Source organism: Chinchilla lanigera, unplaced genomic scaffold, assembly GCF_000276665.1.
Source record: "Chinchilla lanigera isolate Chin_1 unplaced genomic scaffold, ChiLan1.0 scaffold00105, whole genome shotgun sequence".
In the NCBI taxonomy this organism is placed as follows: Eukaryota; Metazoa; Chordata; class Mammalia; order Rodentia; family Chinchillidae; genus Chinchilla; species Chinchilla lanigera.
Window position 1 is genome coordinate 165,367 of NW_004955506.1, and position 24,856 is coordinate 190,222.

A 24,856-nucleotide genomic window follows, 5' to 3' on the forward strand; every position below is an offset into this window, starting at 1 on the left:
GTCCCCCGCCGCGAGATCGACGTGTCTCTGTGCCAATCGGACGCGGCCTGCCTTCGGCACCGCCTGCCAGCGTCCAGCGCACTCGCCGTCCGCTCCAGCGGGTCTCGCGGGCCGAGGCGCACGGCGGGCAGAGAAGCGTGGCTATGCAGCGCCCCGGAAACTCGAGGGCGCCCGGCCCGCCGGCCCTCGTGGTAGGTGTGGACCGTGGGTGCGGCGCGGCCCGAGCCCCTGGGTGTCCCTCGGCAGCGCCCTCCTCTGCCCCTAACCTTCCGCACCACTCCGGCCTTGCTGCCGTCTGGAGATCGCCGTCGCGGATGCCAGGGCGTCGGCGTGTGGCGGGGGCGCTGGGCCGTGCCCCCCTGGGCCTGCGGACAGCGCGCTGCCTCCCGCGCCCGCCTGTCGCGCCGGGCGGGTCTGGCAGACCTCTGACCGGCCCCGCCCGGAGTCTGGTGTGCGCCCCCAGTCTTAGCGAAGTCGGGGACCGAGATTAATCATCACCGTGCTGCTTTGACAGAAATTCACCTTGTACGTCGTGTTGTAGATCTTGAGAAAAGTAAAATAATCCTTTTTTTTCCCCTTTAAAAGTAAATCCAAAAATATAAATAGACTTCATGGACATAAACAAGGTGACAACAGACTTAAGGCTGTTGACAGCACATGCTATGATAATGTATAAAACTAAGGCACTTATAATAATTGTATTGGTGCAGTAAAGTTTCACTTTTTTTCCGCTTTTTTTTTTTTTTTTTTTTTGACAGTACTGGGGTTAGGCGCTCTATCACTGAGCTACATTCCCAACAATAATTCACTTATTTAGAGACAGCGTTTTGCTAGGTTGCCCAAACGCCACTCAAACTTACAATCTGTCTCCACTTTCTTAAGTGCTGAGGTAACAGGTGTGCAAAGTCTCTCGTTTTACTCCATACTGCTTTAAAAATTTGGGGTTTTTTTTTGTGGGACTCCCTGAGGAAAAACAGCTAGTGCCACCAGCCCTAAGGGAAGTTTAGAACGGAAGCGACCTGGACTCCCCATGTCCCATTGTAATGCCCAGGGTGGCCCTGTTTTGACGACTGCATAGGAGTATTAGAGGGGTTTCTTTCTTGCAGTTTCTGTATGCTCAACTTTGCTGGAATGCTTGTCCCACCCAGCAAAGGCCCAAGCGGCACCTTTCAGGGGTGAGTTGGGAAATACACAGATAGGTAGGTGCCTACTTAACCAGAATGTAATGTTTAATCACTGGTCAAGTGATTAAAAACATGAATTTACCATTGAGTCAGGGAACATCTTGATGTCTTGCACTCCCTACCCCTTTAGAAACATCTGAAAGTTTGGAGAAAATATAAAACATAATAAATCTTAAGGAGCAAAGAATGTTGGGAGCTGGGAGAAGGAATAGTCTGGGCATGCCCTTTCCTGGAAGCCTTATTTAGGGCTTTCTGTAGGTCAGGCCTTGCCCTGTGCTGATAAGCATTGTGTGGATGGCAGAGGGAAGTACCTTAGAGCAGTGTGTGGGAATTCGGCTTTCCCTCTTCTATTAACGCACTTCTATTAACCCACTTCTATTAACCCACTTCTCTGAATTCCAGTCCGTTATCCTCCCTGTCCACAATGCCGAAGAGTGGTTGGATGAGTGTTTGAAGTCTGTTTTGCAGCAGGACTTTGAAGGCTCCATGGAGCTCTCTGTTTTTGATGATGCCAGTAAGGTATTTATGAACTTCCAGTAGGGTGACTTAGTCACATTTTGACTGTTCTGAGGAGGTTCCTTGACCTGCTGCTGTTGCACTTCCAGGACAAGTCTATGACTATCATTGAAAGATGGAAAGGAAGGCTGGAAGGTGCCGGTATCGCTGTAGTCATTGGAGGTCATGATTCGCCATGTCCCCGAGGAGGTGAGTAAACATGCTTAGTTTATTAAACTGTAAGTCGTGGTTTCTTATCAACTTACATTTAAATAGTTTCACATTGTTCAAATACTATAAAAATGCTGGTCATCATTCTGTCACCAGGGTCTGGGGTGCTGGAGTCTGTTTTTAGAGGTGATGTCTAGGTCTCTTCTGTCCCAGACAAAGAATTGAACAAAACGACCATGAACAGTGGTGAAGTTTCACATTTATTCAAGGTGGGAAAAAAACCAGAAGGGTAAGTGGAAAACGGATTCTACAGAGTGAGTTTGGGCTGAGTAAAAAGGCTGGAAAAAGGGAGGAAAAAATAAAAATACACTCTCCGGCACAAGGTGGGTTATTATGAAGAGGCCTGATAACGAGTGCTTAATCGCAACTGGCCCTTTTTTATATTTCTTATACTTGGCAATGAGTCCGTGGCATCCTATCAAAAACCTGCTCAAGCTCTCGCAAGAAGTCTGGGTGCAGGCCTCTGAGAATTGTTCTGTGTGTGTGTCCCAGGATCTTGTCATACCTCCTGTCCCAGCCAGTTCTAGCCATGTCCCATCTTCTGCCTCAGGTCCAGTATTGAATGAGAACCTCCTGGACTTAAATTTCTAGTTCTTTGGTAAAGATTTGTTTTTGTGGTCTGAAGTTGTGTCTACTCTCCACTGCCTACGTTCAAGCCTAATTCTCATGTCCTGGCATTAGGAGGAGTTGCCTCTGACAGCTGATGAGGTCATGAGGGCAGAACCTCACAGATGGAATTAGTGTCTTAAAAGAAAGGCCAGAGAAAACTTCACCGCTTCTCCTATTTTGGAGGAAAGGACAAAGTCCTGACCAGACACTCAGTCAGCCAGCTCCTCAGTCTTGCTTCCAGCTTCCAGAACTGTGAGAAATTTCTGTTGTTTATGACACTTGATGTATGGCATTCTGTTATAGCAGGTGGGTTATAGCCCAGGGTTCCTCCAGCCAAATAACCACTGATCTGTACTGTATCTGTGTATATGGGTTTACCTGTTCTAGGTGTTTCATATTAATACGTGTTCTTTTATAACTGGCTTCTTTCACTAAGCACACCGTTATTTAGGTTTATCTGTGTTGTAGCATGTATCAGTACTTTGTCCTTTTTGTAGCAGAAAAATACTCAGTTGTATGGATATACTATATTTTGTTTATCCATTCATCAGTTCATGGACATTTGAGTTGTACCACTTTTTTGGCTGTTGTGAATTGTGCCTGTATGAACATTCCTGTACCAGTTTGATTTTTGTGTGAACCTGAAGTCCTGTCAGTCTTCTTAAACCAAAGAAATTTGGCATTTCTTTTAAGAATGATCTGCTGTCAACAAATTCAGCTTTTGTTTACCTTGGCATGTCTTAATTTCTCTTTTATTTTTGGAAGATGGCTTTGCTAGATCTGGGATTCCTGACTGATAGCGGTTTTCTTTGAGTGCTGCAAATATGTGATTTGGGACTCTCTGTCCTCCTTGCTTTTACTGGTCTAATGAGAAGGCAGATGTTCATCTTACTGAGCATTCCTTGTAAGTGACAAGTCATCTTTTTCTTGTTGCTATCAAGATGTTTTCCTTGTCTTTGTCTTTTGGCATTTTACTGCAGTGTGTCTAGTGATGAATCTTGTGTGTCTCCTCCTAGGAGTTTTTCTAGCTTCCTAGATGTGCAGATTAATTTATTTTCTCTCCTTTCTTTCTTTCTTTCTTTCTTTCTTTCTTTCTTTCTTTCTTTCTTTCTTTCTTCCTCTCTCCCTCTCTCTCTCTCTGTCTCTCCCTCTCCCCCTCAACTCTCCCCCTTCCTTTCTTTTATTTTAAAAGAAAAAAATCCAAAAAACATAATTTCAAAACAAGATGATAGGAGGGTAACAATGGTTAATACATCGCATAGCATTATCTTTAAATTAGTTACTCAGAGTATAAGACCTCAACATTTAATTGTCCAAACAATATTAGCACAAACCCTTCTCCCCAGTGAAGCAAGAGAAATTAGTAGTATAACTATCTGAACTGTCTTTTATACATAAATATATATATATATTTTTTTCCCTTCTTTTCTCCAGTCCCCCATCCCAGTTTCACTTTCCTTTTGAAGTTTCTTCCTATTTTACAATACCTATTGTACATTTGGATCTTACTCTTTCAGCTTCTCACACTAGGGAGAAAATATGATGTTTACATATGCGCATCTGGTTTATTTCATTTATGAGTATGGTCTCAAGTTGCATCCATTTACCCGTAAAAGTCTCCAGTTTATCCTTCTTTATGGCTGAATAACACTGCATTGTATAAAAAGACCACATCCTTTTTATCCATTCCTCGGAATGTCTTTCAAGTAACTTGGAAAGTTTTCAGCTATTTTTTTGCTTATCTCTCCTCTTTCCTTTTGGTACTCATGTCTGTGTTGGTGCATTTAGTGCTGCTCCATATTCTCTGAGGTGATACTCATTTTTATTCATTCTTTTTTCTGTTTGTTGTTTGGATTGGATTTTTTTTTTCCATTGATTTTCAGGTTTGCTTATTGTTTCTTCCACCAGTTTATTTTTGGATTCCTTTAGTGCAAATTTAATTTTCATTACTGTGTTTTTGGGCTTGAGAGTTTTTATTTGGTTCTTCTTATTCTCTTTGTTGATACCCTCTGACACAACACTGTTATATCTTTATTTCTTTCATCATGATTTCCTTTAGTTTCAGTATAGTTATCATGGCTTCTTTGAATCTGTCTTAGATGTGGCATCTGGACATTCTCAGGGTAAGTTTCTGTTGCCTGTCCTGTATCCAGGGTGTGGGTCGTGCTTCCCCGTTTCTTTTCATGTCTCCTATTTTTAGCTGGAAACTGATATTTAGATCATATGTTGTAGAAACTGTGTGACTGCCAGGGCTGTGGATTCTTGCTCACCTGCTTAGTCCCTGGGTGGCTTTGATGGTGTTCCTCGGCCTTGGCCCCACATATCCCTGGGGTTGGCAACGGCCTTGCCCCGGTTCTGTTTGACTCTTTCTCTGACCACACCCAGCTGTTAAGCTCCAGTAATTGCTGATTGCTGTGTTGTTTTTCATGATGCCACGGGTTATAAATTGCTTTGGAGAATAATCCCATGAAATTGAGGCCATTTGAAGGGACAGTTCCTGAGGTCAGTGTTTAAAGATTTCCAGACTCTAAGAGGCTCCTTCTAACTTCTCTCCAGCCTGTCTCTGGCTGATAGGTCAGCCTGAAGTTCTTCTGCATCACCAGGGCACCTGCTAGTCTCCTCCCAGGGGCCATTTCACCCAGGACAGAGCAAACAAAGTTGCTTCTCTGGAGATGTGGTGCTCTGTTCTAAGCCTGTTTGCCTGAGTAGATGTTCTGTTCCTCCACAGGGAGTGTGTGTTCCTCTTTCTGTGTGAAGCCCTGCTACCTGAAGCCTGTGAGGGAGGGGGACAATACCTCAGCATCATTTCTGCCTGCCTCTCACCTGCCCCAGGAACCAGGTCCAGGACCCTCTGGGCCCTGCATTCTCAGGGACACCACAACCAAGATTGATAGTGCCTCTGCCCCATGGGCTGGGCCTGGGGCATAGAGGCAGCCCCCGGCTCTCAGGTGTAGCTGGGTCAGTGTGTCAGTCAGGGTTTTACTGGAGAAACAGATATAACACAGGATGTACAAATTATAAGAAATTACAAGATTGGCTTATGATGATCAGCCAAAGAGTTGTATGGGGAAGTGTGCAGAGGGTGTCTGCACACTGAAGACCGAAGGAATCAGTCCAGGGTCTGGAGTTCACTGCAGAGTTCCGTGCAAGTCCGTACCAGGAGCCCTATGAGTCTGCGACGGAAGGCTGAAGGATCCAAGATGGAAGCCGAAGAGTCTGCACTAGAAGCCAGGAGACTAAGTCCAAGCTGAAAGTGAAGACTGAAACTCCTCCAAAAGGAATGGAAGTACTTCTGTCCTTCTTCATTTCCCTTTTATATTACCAAAGTGATGATCCACCCTAGGGTGGCTCCTCTACACCCTAGGGTGTAGAATTGCTGAGCAAATTGCTGAGCCAAGTTTAGTTATGCTTGTAAACTTCTCAAGTTGACATAATCAATCAACTACTATAGTCAGAGTAGGAAATGCTATGTCCTGCCCTCCTAGGAACTGGCAGGTGTGAGTTTCAGGAGGTTTGGGGGTAACTTTCTTCATTTTCTGTATACCTTAGGATCATTTCTAGAGATTAGATCGTTGGTTTTCTTGGGTAATTTTTGCTGGCTTTGCTGGGGAGCAGGACTCCAATGCTGCCATGTAGAAGCATAGCTCCTATCAGCCTTATTCGCTTTCCACTGTGTCCCCTCAGTTGGCCTATCAGCTGTAATTATTTCCTTGTTTTACTGTGTTAGTGGCTGACTTAGGACTCGTGGTTTGTACCTTAACTTAGCAGAGCCCGATTCTCTTTCGTAGAACACCTATTGTCATCCTCCTGGCCGCTGCTGCTGCCCCACACCTGGCTGATCTAGTGTCCACTGTCTGCACATTGCAAAAAAGATTTTAACAGTAAGAAAGAAAGTAGTTGGTTGTGGTGGAGCACACTTATGACCCCAGTACTCTGGGAGGCTGAGGCAGGAAGATCACAAGTTTGAACCAAGCTTAGGCAACTTAGTGAAAAACACTGGCTTATTTCACAAATGAATGTCTGCTTTGATGAATTAGAGCTACTTTTTGAATGCCAGCATATAGTGAAAAGAAATTGAGCACTAGACAGACCTGTGAGGCATCATGGAGCTTTTGCCAGTGAGCTGAGACCCAGCTCAGCACCCCCCTCTTTAGTCCTTGGCAGTGTATTGCTGCCATTGGGGCTGGGCCTGTTTGATTCTTTTCTACAACTCTTGGTTTATTTGCTTTGCCAATAGGTCAGTTCTGACATTCAGGCCTTATGAAAATGGCCTGGATGGGGTTATCAATACATAGCTGTGCTCACAGCAGTATAGGGGAGCAGACTCAGGAAGACCCCAGAGGCCTCTGCCCCTGCTTCAGCACATCTCCTTTTCCTTCCATGCTTCAGCCCCTGGTTTTTCCATGTGCCCTTGCTTTCCTTCTCTTTTGAAAAATTTTCTTTTTATGTCTTTCTTTTTCTTTTTTTTTTTTTCCCCGGTACGGGGAATCGAACTCATGACCTCGCGCTTGCCAGGTAGGCGCTGTGCCGCTGAGCTAAATCCCCAGCCCCTATGTCTTTCTTTTTCATTTTGCTGAAATTACTTCTTCAGAAATCCTGTTCGAGTGTGGGATGTGGATGGTAAAATATTTGGCACTTGCAGCTCTCTGACAATGTCCTTTTAAGTTATGCTTCACAATTTGGCTGAGTGTGCAATTCTAGGGACAAAATAATATGAAAGAATTGACTCATTATCTGCTAGTGTCTTCTGTGCTAATAAAATACTATATCAATCTGACTCTTGTTATTTTGAAGTCATCTTTTCTGAAAGTATTTAAGGATTTTCTTTATATTCTTTTGAATTTGAAAATTTCATGTTAAACTATATTTGTTTTTTCACTCATCCTCTGTTTTACATTGATTAACCTCGTATCCTTAGCTTTAATTGGAACTAATCAGAGTACCTAAGAGTTGAAAAGAAATAGGCCTTGTATACTGCTTAGGCTTGAAAGGTGGGGGTAGGCCGGTAAGCAGTGTGTAGCTGAGGGCAGTCTTTTGAGGATACGAGCTGTGTCTGTCTCTACAGTGAGGGTCTTCACTGTTGGGTGCATGTTGGAATCATCTGGGGAGCTTTAAAGAGCCTGGGGCCTGGTCTTTCCCTGTGAGGTTCTTAGAGCACGTCTGAGATAGAACCTCAGCTTTGGAATTTTAGAAGTATCCCAGGAGATTCTGAGGCACATCTCATACTGAGAGCCACTGCTTTAAGATATTCTCAAGAATGGCATCCAACACTTGTAGCAGATGTGGTTTGTATCAGTTAGTGCTTACTAGAGAAACAGATTTAATACAAGATATACAAATATACATGAATTTACAAGATTGGCTCACAGTGGCTGCACTCAAAGTCAAGTGTGGAAGAGTGCAAAAGGTCTGCTGTGCACTGGAGACCTGAAGGATCCAGACCTGAAGTTCACTGTAATATCCTGTGCAAGTCTGTGTCAGGAGGCCATTGGGTCTGCGCTGGAAGCCAGGAGATGATATCCAAGGTGAAGGTGAAGACTGGAGCTCCTCCAGAGAAACAGAAGTGGGCCTTACTTCTTTGTTTCCCTTTTATACCATTTAGGTGGCAAGTCCATTGGTCGTTGTCACTCACACCCAGTAAATCCCCTCAGCCACACCCAGAACTATGCTGACACAATTTAGTTGGGAGTTTCTTACTCAAGTTGACAGGACAGTTAACTATTAAATGGTTCCAGGGAGTTGTCCAGCTCCTTCTAACTCAAGGGCAGGCAGGCTGGGGATAGAGGCTATTAGTGGTCTCTGGAGCATCCCTTTCAGTGCCTAGGAGTCTGTTGTTAGATCGTGCTCAGATCCAATGCATGATCCTGAAATTCAGACTTTTCAGGTCCCCTGAAGGTGTGAGGTAGAACTGGGTGCGTGGAGCATCAGCAGGAGTTACAGGTTGCTTGGTGCCTTTGGGTGGTGTTTAGAAAGAGGAGTGAGAGATGGGGGACAATCTCCGATGTTCCTAGACCTAGGCCCTCAAGGCCAACCTACTCGTCCTCTCTCTTAATGCTTTTTTCTGCTAGCATTACAGATTTGTGGCTACACTATGGCCACTGGTCTTGGTGATCCTTGGGTGTGCACTGCCTCCTTCAGCTCTCTCAGGCCTCATCTCATTTCCAGGGCAGGCATCATCCACATAGATGATGTACAGATGATGACCTCTTCAGGGCTGTGTGACCATTTCTGAGTATCAACCGTTACGGAACAGTTTTGCTGCTTTGTGAAACACTTTAAAATGTGCAATCTCCCAACCTAATAGTTCCTGGAAACTGCTGGTTTTTGCGGCTTCCTGCCAGTGTTTACTGGTCTCGTCTCTGGTGCTTTGGGCTGAGTAGAGGATGGGTATTGGTGGAGGGGAGATGCAGCACAGTGCCTGCCAGCAGACCCATCTCTCCTTGCTATTGAGGGTGCCCAGTCTGAGGAGGAGGCAGAAGAGTGTGGATAGTATTTAAGAAGACTCTTAAGTAGAAGTAATGTGGTCACTTGCTAAAATCAGAATGAAGCATGACCCTCCACTCCTGTCCAGGATGAGAAATGTTAACATCTGTGAGAGCTGACTTTGCCTTGCTGTGACCATGGCAACCAGTGCCCCTCATGAAGGCACTGGCCTACCCAGACATGGAACCCTGCACAAACGTTTGACTTTCTGCAAGGCAATGATATTAATGCAAATTCCAAGTCTTTGTTAAACATAAGATTCATTGTGAGAAGTTTCCTGCTTCCTCCGTGAGATACACCTGCCTTTGTTACCCAAACTCCTGGATTTGGTTTCTCTCCTAAAACTCGCCTCCTATGAGTGGCTTTCTGAACAATACTCAGCTGATTTCAGTGTGATTGTGCAAAGTCTCTTCCCATTTTTCATGTTGCCTAGAGCTCTGTGATTGAGGTGCTCAGGATGTATGTTCTCTAGTGTTTCTGCCGTGTACAGCACTCATGGTGAGGATTTAGCCACTGCTGTTCTGTGATGGCTGCAAGTCACCCCGGGCAGGAGCTGGGCGCTTGGCCTCGTCTGTGTCAGTTTTCCCTCTGCTCTTGTTCATACCTGTGCTTCCTGGAAATCCGGGGTCATTCTACTCATTGGTTTGGGTTGGCTGAGTTTGAGGGATTATGGCTAGAGATTAAGCTGCCACCTCGGAGGACACCTCCTCAGAAGAGCACTGCTCCAGCTGGACCTTTTGAGAATGCGAGTGAGGGTCTGGTGACTTTGTGTGTCTCACCTCTGCCTTCTGTTGCTTCAGTTTGCTTTTTGTCCCTCCCAGGAGTAGGACAGAGCCCGGGTAGCGGGAGCCTTCCCCTCTCTCCTCACAGCGGGAAACAGGTTAGTGCCAGGGGATGCCTGAGGAACATACTTGGCTGTGTCCCCATGGGAATGACAGCTTTATTCAGCTTGTCCTAACTTTGAATACGAGACAGATTTATTGTTTCACCTCTTCACGCATCTGTTTTGTTTCCTGTGCCTCTTCTTGGTGGCATCAGATCCATAACCAGCTGGATAACTCATTTCAGGTGTTGGTAGCCTCTTTCCCTAGGGACAGTGGATTCTTACCCCAAAGTCCTGTCGGCACTCTTGTTCTGGCTTCCCCACCCCCCGGTGACCAGGCCGAGCTTGCTAAGTGTTAATCTGCATGTGATTCCTTAGTTAGAAATCTTTGGGGCAGCCCCTGCCAACAGATGAAGCTGAGCCTTTTCAGCACAACAGCCAGTTCCTGTGGCAGTGGGCACAGGCTCACCTTCCCAAACACATCTTGTGCCCTCCCGGGTAGTCAGTCCTGCACTCTTCCACTTTCTGTTTATATCCCAGCGCCTCAAGTTCCCTCTGTAACTCCTTTTATGGTGATTTTTGTGTTTTACGTCTCCCTTGCACCTTTTCAGCTCCATTCATTAGGCAGTTAATCCTAGGTTGTTGTTTAACCCTCTCTAACTCAGCTGTAATATCTTTGAAAGCTAGGATTTTAAAAATACTTTCATTAAAATATATCCCCTAGAAGAGTACACTTATCAGAATCATGAACTGACCACCTGGGAAACCAAACCAGTGGCCCGATGAAGGCAGCATCACCAGCCCCAGCAGCCCAGCGGCTCCCCGGGTACCTCCCCCAGGGCAGCTGCTCCCTGTTCCTAAGCCGCAGAAGAGCCCTGCCTGCTCTGTGCTCCATGCTCTGTCCCCTCTGCCACGGGTGCCTGTGCTCGCAGTGACTGTCTCCCATGCTGCTGTGTGTGGCTGCGGACCGTTTGCACTCACTGCCAGACACTGCATTTTCCCATCTGCGTTTGAGCTGCTCCTGGCTCCGGGTTCTGAGGATAAGCACGCTTTCAGAGACAGAGCAGTTGCAAAGCAGTGACCAGCACACGTGTGTATGCTCAGATGCTCAGACACTGGCAGTAACTGTACCTGACTCTTGACATGTGCCAAAGTTGGAATCCACCAGGTGTGCAGCTAGGTTAGCTGTGTGTCAGGTCTGTGTGTCTCAGGCATGAGGTCCTATTTCCTTATAGACCTCACTGACTTTTCCCAGGGACTCACTGTTTTAATTTTGTTCCAGGTGCCTTGTCACTGTGGTCCTGATACCAGTCACCCATGGGGATGTTGTCCTCACTGACCTGGCTTTTGGGTGGTAGTGCAAAATGTTGTTAGCTTTCTTGGAGTATAACATATATTAAGTTTCATGCTCTTGAAAATTCAATTATAAAAGAGCTTTTCTCTATTTTTTTCCCAACAGTTGGATATTCTAAAAATCAAGCAGTTGCACAGAGCTCAGGGTCTTACCTTTGCTTTTTGGATTCGGTAAGTAACTGTTTTGTTTATAATGGATTTATGTATTTTGGTTGAGTAATGATTGTAAGATCTTTTTTTCTCATCATTTTCTAATATATTATAGTCAGATTTAAAAGTTAAGATTGTAACTGGGCATGGTCATATGGGCTTATAATCCCAGCACTTGGAGGCTGAGGCACGAAGATCCTCAGTTCAAGACCAGCCTAGGTAACTTAGTGATTTTCTCAAAATGTTAAAAAAGGGCTAGAAATGTTGCTTAGTGCAAAGGCTCTGGATTTAATATTCAATACTGTAAAAAAAACAGTTAAGTGAATTGTTGCTACTGCTTAATTGGTGTTGACTTAAGGAGTTAATAATTAACAATAAATAAGATTATATAAAATTGTACCACAGAGAATATTAACAAAATGAAGTTAAACAGGTATCATACCGGCAAACATAATACTTAAGAGATGAAAATGTTCCTGTTGGATTGAATCACCAGTGGTACACGCACGACTGTGAGGCTTGGCCCACCCAAAGGACTGTCCCGTGCCACCTGATTGCAGTCATGAATGTACCACTGCTGCTTCAGAGCTGCCTAGCAGCAACATGTACAAATTACGGCCCCATCATGAACTTGTTAATAACCACAAATGGGAATAGTGCATGACAAAAACACAAGGAAAACTAGGAGTAGATTCATAGGTGGAAAGTGGAGTGGAGACCCAGATGAAGATGCACAGGTGACAGGTGAACATCCACAGAGGTTTGAGTGAGACAGATTACAGACACTCAATTTTTAGTCAAACACACATTATGAGATACTTTTAAACACCAAATTAATAATACATTTTAAAAATGTAGGTGCTCAGTATTTCAAAAAGTGAATTGGTGTGTACCATGTTGTCATTTTGATAGTACATTTTGTTCAAGAACTTTAAAAATACTAGGCCGTTGACTCCCAAATTTCACTGGTAGCTAGCTATCTAGGGAAAAAGCATGTACACAAAGAGCTTTAGGTTATTGTGACAGGCCGCTGGAGACAAATTGGTCTGTGGTGGCAGGGAACTGGCAGGCATGCCTGGTAACAGGACAGACGATGGTGGCAGGTGAGCAAGAACATAGGGAACCTTGCACGCATAGTCAAGGCACAGTGGGGAGGTCAGAGGCCTGGAGGACAGTACAGTGCTACTGAGAGGAAATATTGCTGGATCAGTGTCCACCACTCTGCAGCCACAGCGGTGAGCAGAGAAGTGCAGTGCAGAAGTTGGATGGGAAACTCTCACCCCCTACTTTAGAAATTTAAATTGTTTTCATGATTTAGTTGAAATAAATTGATGAAATAATGATCAGATGAGTTTTGATATGCATTGAGCAGCAGTGTTTGTGCTGGGATTTGCAGGACTGTCTCGCCGTGGCCACAGAGGCAGATGAACCTGTCCACCCTGACTGGGATGGATGGGCATGGTGGGCCCGAGCCTCTGCTTTAGAATCTGTGCACAGAATCTATGCAGGGTTCCAGTCTGCATTATAGTTAAAATAACGAACAGGGAAAACTCACAAAAACAGCACACAAGGAAAGGGTCCAGACGAAAGCAATGAATGAGAAAGAAATGTGAATTCAGGAGGGAGTGTAAGGTACACAGTTTTGAAGGCAGGCTGACTCAGGTCCCAGGGAGGCATCTGCACACCTCTTTGCCCACCAGTTTCTCTGTCTTAAAGAGAATGAAGCACAAAAAATGGGTGTACCTTTTACTTAGGGGGTTGCTGATAGGAAAGGAGGACTTCTTGTGGGAAGTTGATGGGTTGTTGATGTAGGAGTTGCCTGCATGTAGATACTCCCTGACTGAAGCACAGAGGTCAGAGGAGCTGGGTACGGGCTCCCCTGAAGTTTGGTGGAAGTTTTTTAGCTCAGAAGCTGGGCCCATAGGGACTGCAGTTTTGATAAGAGAAGATGGCTGCTCTATAGGGTTGAGAGGACAAAAGATGGATATCTTAAGGGATCCTGGGATTTGGATTTGGCCCCTGGCCTCTCAGGACTGATGCCCTACAACATTGGAAGTGGGTCCTGCTCGCAGAGCCTCTGTGTGCTCCTAGTCCCACCAGTGCTCTCCCAAGGGAACTTTGCCATGGACTCCCCTCTTTGGGGGTTACTCTCTGGCTGTGTTATCTCCTCGTCACCTCCCATAAGGTACCTTAGCTTTGCTTAGCCCCTTTCTGGGTCGGTTCATCCCTGTCACCTGAAGAGAGCAGCATCTGCATGTGGAGGGCTCTGTGAGGCTGGTGCCTGCCCGCCCCACTCACTTCCCGTAGCATGCTTGTGTGTATGTGTGCAGTCGTGGGCTCCTCATTTCCTGATTCATTTAAGAGTCATCAGTGTCACTGAGGTTTTTCACTGTTACGTCTCCTTGTCCATGATTGGGCCAGCAGAACTTCCAAATTTGCTACAGTGCCATTTGACTGGGCCGCACCATGATTCAGGACCTCTTGCTCCTCGGGGACAGCAACATGTGTCAGATCATCTTGTGTATTCCCTGCAGTCTGTGGGACCTGCCATTTCTCAAGGAATCCTGGCTCTTCTCCATGAAGGAGCGATTCAGAAGACAGGTCTGGGCCTCTGCTTTGCACACCGCTGTTGGACACCACTTTTCCAGGCACTCAGTGTGTGTGTGCACATGTTCACAAGCACACTTACACTGTGCTTGCTTCCTCTTATCTGTGTCCTAGGAACCGTGCCCTCCTAGATGCCCTGACTCCTACCCACTGCCACAGGGCCACACTGGCTGGTGGCAGATGTGTGTGTTGTATCATGCCTTTCCTGCTAATGTGTCACAAGCTTCGCCCTGCATACCACCCCTTGTAGCACAGTGCTCCAGGGAGGCAGAGAAGGAGTGGTCCAGCCTGCAGAAGCTCAGTGCCTTGTTTCTGAGCTGGCGGGAGGACCGAAGGTGTCTATGTGGTCCTGGGCCCATGAGGATGCCAGGCCAGTCTGCTACCTGCCAGGCCCAGATTCCCTACCTGGCCTCAGAGCACTGTGAGGGCAGGGCTGCATCTGCACTCTTATGGGTCATTTTTCAGACAGTCCCTTCTCTGGCCAGCCTGTCCTGGGGGTGTTAAGAGGTGGGGAACAGGCCCAGGCTCCTCTCTGTGTCCCCAGTTGAAGTCAGTAGTGAAGAAGGCAGGCTGCTGGATGTAGCCGCTGTGTTTTGTCCCAGTGTGAGGTGATACCCACAAAAGACATCCAGAATTTGACCACAGGACACAGATTAAAATGGGACATCTTCTGATGAGAGTAGAGCAGAGAAAATAGCTGTAGGAGCCCTGCTGGGCACTGAAGTTGCACCTTGTTGAACCTTGTCTGTCAGAGTAGCTGAGATTCTCTCTGCTGAGCCCACGTGGAACCCTGAGTGCACCTCCATGAGGAGATCATGTTGGGAGACCCATGCCTGGCTGGTTGCTCTTAGGTCTGGGGCTCCCTTCCTCAGCATCAGGCGCTGTGAGCCAAGGCTAGAGTAGGTGCAGAGGAGGCAGCTGGGAATGAAGCAGACTAGAGAAGCAAAGCGAGGGTGTCCCAGGGCTCTCAGGCCCTGGTCTCCTGCTCCCTTCCTCTCCCCTCATCTTGGAGGGGACTTGATTTCTAGCTTAAGATGAAATAATACATGAAAACAACAGGACAGCACTACTTCTGACAGGGAACTGATATTGAAGTTAATGGGAGCAACCGGTTTAGAAGACAGCCACACAGCCCAGTCACTATTAAACTGGCAGGACCTTCTTGATGGCATGAGTGCCATCTGTGCCCTTATCCCATAGGAATCCAGTGATCTGTTAGTTTTTTCTCTCTTTGATTGTCCCAAGAACAGCATACAAGTATTTTGACTTCTGCAACTGATAGAGTAGACCAGTAATTCCTAGCTATAGCTGTTAGAGAAGGTAGTGGCCAGTCTCTGTGTGAGCCTGAAAATGCTTCAGCAATAGTGATTGGACCCCTGCATCCTGAGTCCACTGGGGAATCATGTCCAGATACCAGCAGAGTCCGCATGCTGCCTGGACAGATTGGGAGCTGTGTGTCCCGGGATGGGTGGTCTTGAACCTATGTGTCCCGTGCCCTTTAACCTTGGTATCTGGGAAAGATGGACAGCAGCATCTCTATCAGGCGGTCCCTCTACACTGTGCCTGAAGCATATTAATATAATGAAGGAATCACTACTGAGAACCAGTTGGGAAGGATAATCTATCTGTGAAATAGCCATTAAGGACTAGGTAATTGATCTAATTATTAATGGTTTTTGTTTCTGTTTCTCATCCAGCTTGTCACTGCAGGTGTGGGGAGGTGTGAATATAGGGACAGATGGAAGAGATAGTGCCTTCTTCACACACATGCTGAGAGCAGAACTCACCTGTGCCTTTGAACTCAACTCAGCTTTGTCTTGGGTGGTTGAGGCCAGAGCCTCTGACCACAGGTGGGGTAGCTATTGAAAGATTTCTGCATAACACTATTTTCTCTGTATTGATAAGAACAAGAATACTGGTCAGTAATTAAATGCAGATGTTTTCAGATGGTTGAGGAAGTATGTCTTTATCACATGCCTTGATTTTTGTACTTGTCCGTCTCTGCACATAATTATTTAGAAAAGAAAGTTGAAGTTGAATGTGGTAACACACATCTGTAATTCCAGTGCTCTGGGAGGCTGAGGCAAGAGGATTGCAAGATCCAGCTCAGACTCAGACTAAGCAACTTAGCAAGACCCTGTCTCAAAAAAAATTTTTTTTTTTTTTTTTTTTTTTTGGTTAAAAGGACTGGGGATGTAGCTCATTGTGAAGACCCTAAATTTAATCTTCACTAAAACACACACACACTAAGGAAGGAAGGAATGGAGGGAGGGAAGGAGGGAAGGAAAAAGACACCCAAAGGAAGGAATCAGCTGTGCAGTGCTTGTGACACTGTAGGCAGCAGTTGAGAAACTGTTGCATTCAGGTGTAGTGAGGTGGCAACAGGAAGAGACAGCTTTGTGTGGCTGCTTCTCCAGCTATGCTTCACCCAGAGCTTTGGGCTGCGTGGGCAGGACCTGGTTTCCTGGAGCTGGAAACAGCCACTCACACTCAGATCTGAGTGGAGGCTTCTGACACGCACAGAGGGGAGGAAAAACCAAGGCATAGCAGTGTGGGGACATGTCTCTTCCTTCATTGAGACTTTATGGCATGTCTCTTCCTTCATTGAGACTTTTGCCATTGGCTCCATGAGTCACTTCTACTGTATAGCTAATGGTGTGCAGGGAGCTACGTGCTTTTGTGAGAATCTGCTGGGTTTTAAAAAGTTCTATTTCCTTTGTATTCAAGAGCGTGTTGTGGTAAACATTTCTCCTCCATTGACTCATATCTCCTGCAGAGGATTGCTTTAAATGTATATCGGCTGCATTGATGTCTCTGTGTGGCAGATTGCCCCGTTGCCTTTCTACCTGACAGTATGAGCTGTGTGTCCTGAGAAGTCTCAGTGCAATAGGTGCCCAGCACTTTCTGAAGTGCCTGCATTAAGAAGCACTGTATTTACTCCTTCCGCCAGTACCTTAATGTGTTATTCTTGGCATGCCACGCGCATTGCTTCTGCTGAATGCTACTAAACCTGACTTTGTAAGAAAGGGACTAATAGCCCAGACAGTAGTGAGCTTTGACATGCTTTTATTTTTTCAGAGTGTTTTCATTTCAAAGTCTAGGGAAGGGGGATGACCCAGGCATTTGTTCAGCTGTGCCTGCATAGCACTGGTTCTAAGAATCACTGACCAGGGATGGAGTTTGCAAAGAGTGTGGGATTGTGGACCCACTGTGAGTGTGTGAGGTCCAGTCTCAGGCAGTGCTGTTTCTAACTAACCTCAGGGAGACTCTGGCAGCTCCCACCCCCACTTCCCTGTCTCTCCTTGTGACTTTGCCTCTGCCCCATTTAACCAGGCTCAATGAGAGCAGAGATACTGTACTGTCTCTCTTTGCATCCCCAGGGCCAGCTCAGAGCTGGTCAGACATTTGCAGAAGACTCATCCTGACATCTGTTGACTGAGAAGCTTCAGTACATGACCCGGTGTAGGTTATGTGGGTATCACTGAAACCTTGAGAGGTTTGGGGCAGCAATGTCTAAAATAAATTCCTTGCTGAAGAAGATGGGGTAAGAGGATAAACAGGAGCCTGCGGAGGGGAGAGAAACCTTCATCTTGCTCAGGAAAAAAATCGAAGAGTAATTCAGAAGTATTTGTGCCTTTTTTGCAAAAGCCTAGGGCACGAACTCACGTTCCATACTTACCACCTGGGCCCAAGAGCACAAACTAGGCTTTCATGGGCCCACACGGACACTGGTGGCAAACATTCCTGGCTGCTGTGTGGCCATTCTCTGTATGGGTGGCACTGGATTGATTCCACCAGCAGTGGAGAAGAGAACTGTAGGGAGTATGAAGAGTCATGAGGCCCAGACCTTGCTGATGAGAGACCCAGCAAAAGGTGAAAGTGCTGGAGACTAGGGCACAGTGGGCAGAGGTTGGGTGAGTCCTCCTGAAGAGAGATGACTTTGCATTTCCTCGGCAAAGAGGCTCTTCATACACCAGTAGGATGACTCAGGGCAGATCTCTCGTACCTGCTGTAAGCTGGAGCTGGTACCAGGTACAGGTGGCTTCTAGCTGAGGAATGCTCCAGTTCTGGCTCCTTTGTTTGTCGTTGTTCTTCATGTTGGAATCTTGCTAGTCAGAAAGGATTGTTCTTGTCCTCTCTTCAGTTAAAAGGAATTCCTTTCTCTACTCCTCTCAGACACATTCAGCCATCTGCTCCTCGACAAAAGGGCCAGAAGCATATATTGGAGGGAAGATAGTTACACACATGCAGAAGATTGAATCTAGAGCCTATCTCTCACTATACACTAAAATTAAAATGGATCAAAAGTCTAAATATTAAAAACAGAAGCATATAATTTACTGGAAGATAAAGAGTAAAACTCTTGAAAACATAGGAATAGGTAAGGACTTTCTGAACGTAAGTCAATAAATAGGATCATGTCAAATTAAAAGACTTCTGCACGGCAAAAGAAACAGTCAACAAAGTGAAGAGACAACAACCTACAGAATGGGAAAAATTTTTGCCACCTACACTTCAGGTAGAGCATTAATGTCTAGAATAGAGAAAGAACTCAAAAACGTTAGACCTCCCCAAAATAAAGTGTCCAATTAAAAAAATGGGCAGCAGAAATGAATAGACACCTCCTAGAAGTACAGATGGCCAGTAAATACAGTGGTGTCTCAGTTCACAAACTCAATTCTCTCCATGATTCTGGTCACAAACAAAACGGGATGAAAATCAAATCAGATTTCCCCATAAGGTCAGTGTTGAACCTGACCATTAAATTTGATTTGGTTCTCATCCAAATCAGTTTGAGACTAGAATGTGGGAAAAATCAAGTATATGAACCATGGTACTGTAGAGGAAAAAACATTCAACATCAGCAGCAATTAAGAAATGCAAATTGAAACAACTCTGAGATTTCATCCTAATCTAGAATGGCTATTCTAACAGCTATTTCTAATCTAGAAATCAAATAATAAATGCTGGTGAGGCTATGGGGGAAAAGGAACCCTTTTACGTTATTGATGGGAATGTAAAGTACTATAATCACTATGGAAATCAGTATGGAGATTCCTCCAAAAACTAAAGTTAGACTTCCATTTGACCCAGCTATTCTCCTTCTAAGTATCTTCCCAAAACAGTAAAGATGTCATATTTCAGTGACACATGAATATCCATGTTTATAGTAGTACAACTCATAATAGCTAAATCTTGGTATCCACCTGTATATCTATCAACAGTTGAATGGATAAGAAAACGTGGTATCTATACACAATGATGACTCTGGTACAGGGGATAGATTTGAGTCATTTGTGGGAAAATGAGACCGTGATGTTAAATAAATGAGACATGTAAGCATAGATATTGTATGGTTTCTGTTATGAGAAACCCAGAGTATATTGAAATTAAAGAGCAAAATAAAAGAAGACAGTAGGAATCAGGAATAGGACAATAGGAAATATCTTTTGCAAATAGAAAGGGAACAAAGCAATGGAAGGGAGAGGGAGAGGAGAGGAAGGGGAAGTAAAAAGAATTAAGGTGGGGCTGGGGATTTAGCTCATCGGCAAAGCGCCTGCCTGGCAAGCGTAAGGTCGTGAGTTCGGTTCCCGGTACCGGAGAAAAACCAAAAAACCAAAAAAAAAAAAAAAAAAAAAGAATTAAGGTGTGTTTTGTACATGTCCAGCTGCCCACAAAGAATGTAATCGTCATGTGCTATAAAAACGTACTAATGAGAATAAAAATTAAAAAACAGAAACAGCCCTTGGTGACAAGGAACCTAATGTGAAATGTTGAACTCCTGCCATCTTGTATGGTGAAGCTCTGCATCATTTCCAATTTTTTTTTTATTAGTAGTTACTGTCTTTGATTATTTCATCAGTCTTATATTCTTATGTCTGGTGGACTGAGCAACTTCATTGAAGATAACATTTATGTATGTAATGTAGCAACCATTGTTAATTCCTATCTTTTTTTTTGAGGTCATGTATCATTTTTGTTGTTTTTGTGTTGTTTTGATTTTGTCTTCATTGTTTTATTTTTTTAATTTTTAAAATTAGAAAAGATTAATCTTATTTATGTATAAAAGAGGAATGGATAGAAGGGGAAAGGACAAATTAAAATGTATAAAAATTAAAGAAATATATAAGGGAGATACCATATATAGAAGACATGAGGAGTAAAACCATGAACATAAGGAAAAGATGAAATTGTAGATGGGAGGTGAGAGAAGAGGTGGGGGATTGTATCCAACTTTGAATTGTCAGGCCATGTTAGATAACATCCAGAAATAACCTTGGAAGTGAACATGTGTGAGTTAAATACATGGGATGTTTTAAAAGCAACAGTAGCAAATTTATATTCATAGCTGTAACCATACACACATGTGTAAAGGCCTGCCACTCAAAAAAAGAAAAAAAGAAAAAGAAAGAAAAAGAAGATAAATACACACAAAAAAGGGAATTCCTTTCTCTACTATCCCTGGGGACAGGGTGGACAAAACCACAGATGAGGGGGTGGGCTGGGAAAGGGTGGGGGCTGGGAATGAGATGCCAGGGGTGGAACATTAGAGGGGAAGAGTGGTTTTAAGGCAGGGCTTGAGGGCAGGGGCAAGGCCTCACACAGCCCTTGGATTCCTGGATCTGTTGGAGGCCTTGTAAGCAGAAGTGTACACCCTTCGTGTGTATTTGTTAAAATTGTGCATTTGATTCTAAATTGTTGTTTGTTTTTGCTTTCTAAATTGTTTTTGTTTTGTTACAGTACAAATGCAGTTATAGAAATGCCTGGGGCAGGGACTGAGTGGGAACCGTGGGAACCTGGCCCCATGAAAGCCTTGGTCTCAGCAGTGCTGTGTTGACACAGTGTTGCTGGTAGCTTCTGGGGAGCTGGCACAGTCGAACCCTATGCATTTAAAGTGACTGAGGATCATCACAGGGAACTGATGACTTTACATGTTTTCTAAATGCTGGTATGCTCTCTGAGAGATGCTACATTTTAGATTCAGCGTGAGGGGGCGTCATGAATGCACTATCTTTAAGTGCACATTCAGTGAGTGTGATGCTCAGGTGATACTAAACTCAGCTGGGGGCTGCAGCATTTCCCTGGCCCCAGAAGGCCCATGAGCTGGTTTGCAGGTCTTCTCTGCCCCTAGAAGAAACTCCTGGTGTTACTTCTTTATAGAGTGGTTTTTCATCTACATGAAGTCTTCCCATGTGTACTCTGTCTAATGCTTGGATACTTGTCCATGTTGCTGCTTGTTCAGTGCCTTCTTTACTGCCGAGTGATGTATTGCAGCATGTGGGGATGCAGGTTATTTGTATGCAGCCACTTGTTGGCAGGCATCTAGCTTGCCTCTAGCACTTGCTGTTGTGAGTAAAGGTGCTGTGGAAGTTTGTGTGTGAGTCTTAGTGTTTCTCCTGGGGAAGTACCGAGGTGGAGCTTCCGGACACTGTGATTTGTGGACGTTCACTGTTTCCCAAGAGGTTGAACTGTCTTTCCTTCCACTACCCTCTCTCAGAGGCCATCATCCTGGATGTGTCACAGGAGCCCTGCAGCATGCTGTCTTGTGTCGCACTTGCTTCAGTGTGCATTTCCCTGATGATGTCAGACTCTGTTTGGGTACTTACCGCTCCCGCACACATGTTCAGTGTGAATTGTCTTTTCATCTTTGACTGCTTTTTAACGTTACTCTTCTTACTGTGGAGTTTTGAGATTTTTTTTAAATAAAAAAAATTTTTGTATATAAATTCTTTCTTCCAGTCTGTGATTTGTCTTTATATTTTCTTCATTTTCTTAGAGTCTTTAAATGAACACAAGTTTTTAATTTTGATATAAAGTCCATTATGTTAATTTTTTTGTTTCGTTCTGCTTTTTTTTTTTTTTTCCCCCGACAGAGTCGCCCTATGTACTTTAGGATGGCCTTGAACTCACTATGTTGCCCAGACTGGTACAGGTATGTGGCACCATGACCAGCTTAATTTTTCTTTTTAAGATTTGTGTTTTTTCATGTCCCATGTAAGAGCCTGATACCTTTATGGACCCCAAGACTTTCTTCTCTATTTTTCCTGAAATCTTTGTAGTTTTATCTTTTATGTTTAAATCTGTGGTCCATTTCAAGTTAATTTTTGAGTTCAGTGTTAGGCAGGGGTGAGGGTAATGTTTCCAATGTGGCACATAGTTTAGCATTCCTAATCCTTTCTCTGTTTAATTGCCTTGGTCCTTTTGTTGAACGATCAGTTGACCAAAAGAAAGTGCAGATTTGTTTCTCGTTGTTTTCTTGGCCTTCATAGCTGCTTTGTGCTAGTTCCACACCACCTTGAACACTGGCTATTGTGGAAACACTGCTGTGTGGTTTATGGTAAGTCTTGAGTCAAGTATTATAAGACTTCTGACTTTGTTCTTCCCTTGCAATATTTTCTGTGGTCCTTGACTTTTTCAAACAATTTAAATCCAACTTGTCAAGCCTGGCTGTTTTTTTTTTTGTTTTTTTGTTTTTTATTTTTTTAATTGAGATTACATTAAATCTATAGATCCATTTAGGAGCTTTACAGTATTGTATTTTCTAATCCATCAACATGGTATGCATCTCATTTATTTAGGCCTCCTTGCATCTCTCTCAGGAATGTTTAAGAGCTCTCAGGTTTTATAGAAATCTAACAAAATAGAGCTATCAGTATTTTGTGGGGTTTGGTGCTATTGGAAAGTGGTATTAAAAAATACCTTGGTTTTATTGCTGTAAATAGGCAAAATTCACATGTACTAACAGAGTTTTTAAAATATTCTTTAGGATTTGCTATGAATGAGCAAGTCACTTGTAAATAAGGACTCCTGCCTTTTTGCTTCTGAGTTGTATGCTTTTTGTCCTGTTCTGGGCTGCTGTGCTGACCAAGGTCTGCAGAACAGTGTCTAGCAGCAGTGACTCTGAACATCTATGTCATGTTCAGATTTCTGGTTTGTTTCATTTTCTTTGTGAAGAAAAGCACATATAGAGAAGAACTAAAAACATAAGCAACACCACTCAATAAACTGTCACCTGCAGACATTCTGGACTGCCTGCTCCTGAGCCCTGTTGTTGCCTGGCCCCTGGCCTCCTTTTTAAATCCTCCCCCATGTTAACTTTCATACTGCACGCAGGATAGTTTTGCCTGGGTTTGGATTTCTTTAGTGAGAACGTACGTAGACATTTTTATATTTGTACCCCTTTTCCCTGTAGCTTACCTTCTCACTCTCTGGAAGGTGCCTGTTGAATGAAATTCTTAATTTTAAGGCAGTTCAATTTATTACTGTTTTCTTTATAGTGAGTTCTTTTCATTTCCTTCTTGAGATTTTTTTTTTCTACTTTAAGGCCATTAAGATGTTCTTATGTATTTCAGAAGCTTTATTAACTTTTCCCTTTTGTAATTTGATCTAAACCCCACCTGGAATTATTCTTACTTTATTTTTATTTAAGTTTAGCAGAAGTACTAAACAGAGCACAAATCATAAAAGCACTTGAATAGCCTGTGTTCCTGCAGTCTGTGTTTCGGGCACCTTTCCAGCATCAAGGGAGTTGGCTCTCCTCAGTTTTATCTTATTTTGATCTTTATGTAATTCATTATATATTCCTTTGTTTCTGGCTTATGTCACACCTTAGGTGTCGTAATTGCCCAAGGTCACCGTGTCCTGCAGTGGTTTATTCTCTCCCATGGGGCCCTTGAGTGATGCTGCCCCACCCTCTGTGCACACGAGTGTGAGCACCACAGCTGTGCTGGGTCACGGTCCCTCACAGCACACAGGTTTGTACCCTCGTGGTGCCTCACACAGTTTGCCTTTTGTTGTGGCTGCATGATGGCATCTTACTGTGGTTTTAAATTTGGTTTCTTGCCATCTAATGAGGTTTTATATTGGGCACTTGAAAATAATTTCCTTGTATTTTCTGTTTACATTTCTTGCTCAGTTTTTATATAGTGTTGCCTCTCTTTTTTCATCAATAGGAAATTATTTGTATGTTTTGGACTACGTGAATTTCAGGTGGTCCTTCTCATCCTGTGATTTCACTTTGCTCTTTTAATGGAGTCTTGGACACAGCAAAGCTGTTTCCTACAGCTCACTGTCCAATCGGCCTGTTATTCATATACGTGCTTCTCTCTGTCGATGAAATCTGTGGGATTTTACTTTTGTGTTTGGATCTACAAACTGTGAAGAAATTATTTCTGCTGATCATATGAATTTGAGATCAAAAATGATTCTCATGGATGTAGAGTTGCAAAAGCCACCTTCATTGGAAGGATATTTGTTTGCTTAGATTCTGCTGTGATAGATCCAATGTCAAGAATATGTGGCTGAGCTAGGCATGGTGGTACATACCTGTCATCCCAGCACTCTGGGAGACTGAGACCTGAAGATTGAAAATGCAAGCACACCAGGGCAATTTAGCAGCTTAGTGAGACTCTGACTCAAAATAAAAAAGGGTTGGGGATATAGCTCAGTGCAGAGGCCCTGACTCTGATCTACCTTTGCATGTGGGGTTGAAATCAGTTGACTGAAATTTTATGGTTTATTTTTCTACTCTTAACTTTGAAGTTGAGAATTTAATTTACCTTTTAATTTGTGGATAATTGCTATCAGTAATACCTTGTCGAATGAGAAATTCATATAGAAACTCTTTATATAGCTCTTTAACCTTTTTTAGCAGTATTTTGGTTACGAAAAATTTCTGAGCCACCTAAATTTAATTACAAAGGGAATTGAAGCAAAGAGAGATGGGGTGGGGGCTGGGGATTTAGCTCAGCGGCAAAGCGCCTGCCTGGCAAGTGCAAGGTCGTGAGTTCGGTTCCTGGTACCGGAGAAAAACCAAAAAAAAAAAAAAAAAGTTTTCCTCCTTTTATTTTTAAAATAAGAAAATGGAAAAAAAAAACCAATATGTACTAGAACACAGAAGATATCACAAGACAAACTATAA

The 24,856-nt window shown here is 44.0% G+C and overlaps 1 protein-coding gene across 4 annotated transcripts in view; it reads left to right on the forward strand.

Moving 5' to 3' along the window:
- Positions 1-16: 16 nt before the first annotated feature.
- Positions 17-24,856, forward strand: part of B3gntl1 (UDP-GlcNAc:betaGal beta-1,3-N-acetylglucosaminyltransferase-like 1) — a 106,669-nt gene continuing 81,829 nt past the window's right edge. For 3 of the 4 annotated variants that reach the window (XM_005407178.2, XM_013506005.1, XM_013506006.1), the window contains exons 1-4: positions 17-191; positions 1,587-1,703; positions 1,790-1,889; positions 11,285-11,349. In XM_005407178.2, coding sequence (XP_005407235.1) covers positions 144-191; positions 1,587-1,703; positions 1,790-1,889; positions 11,285-11,349 — 330 coding nt within the window. In that variant the 5' untranslated portion in view covers positions 17-143. Of the gene's footprint in view, positions 196-1,586; positions 1,704-1,789; positions 1,890-11,284; positions 11,350-24,856 lie in introns of all 4 variants that reach the window. The other variant, XM_005407179.2, reaches the window with a different exon arrangement.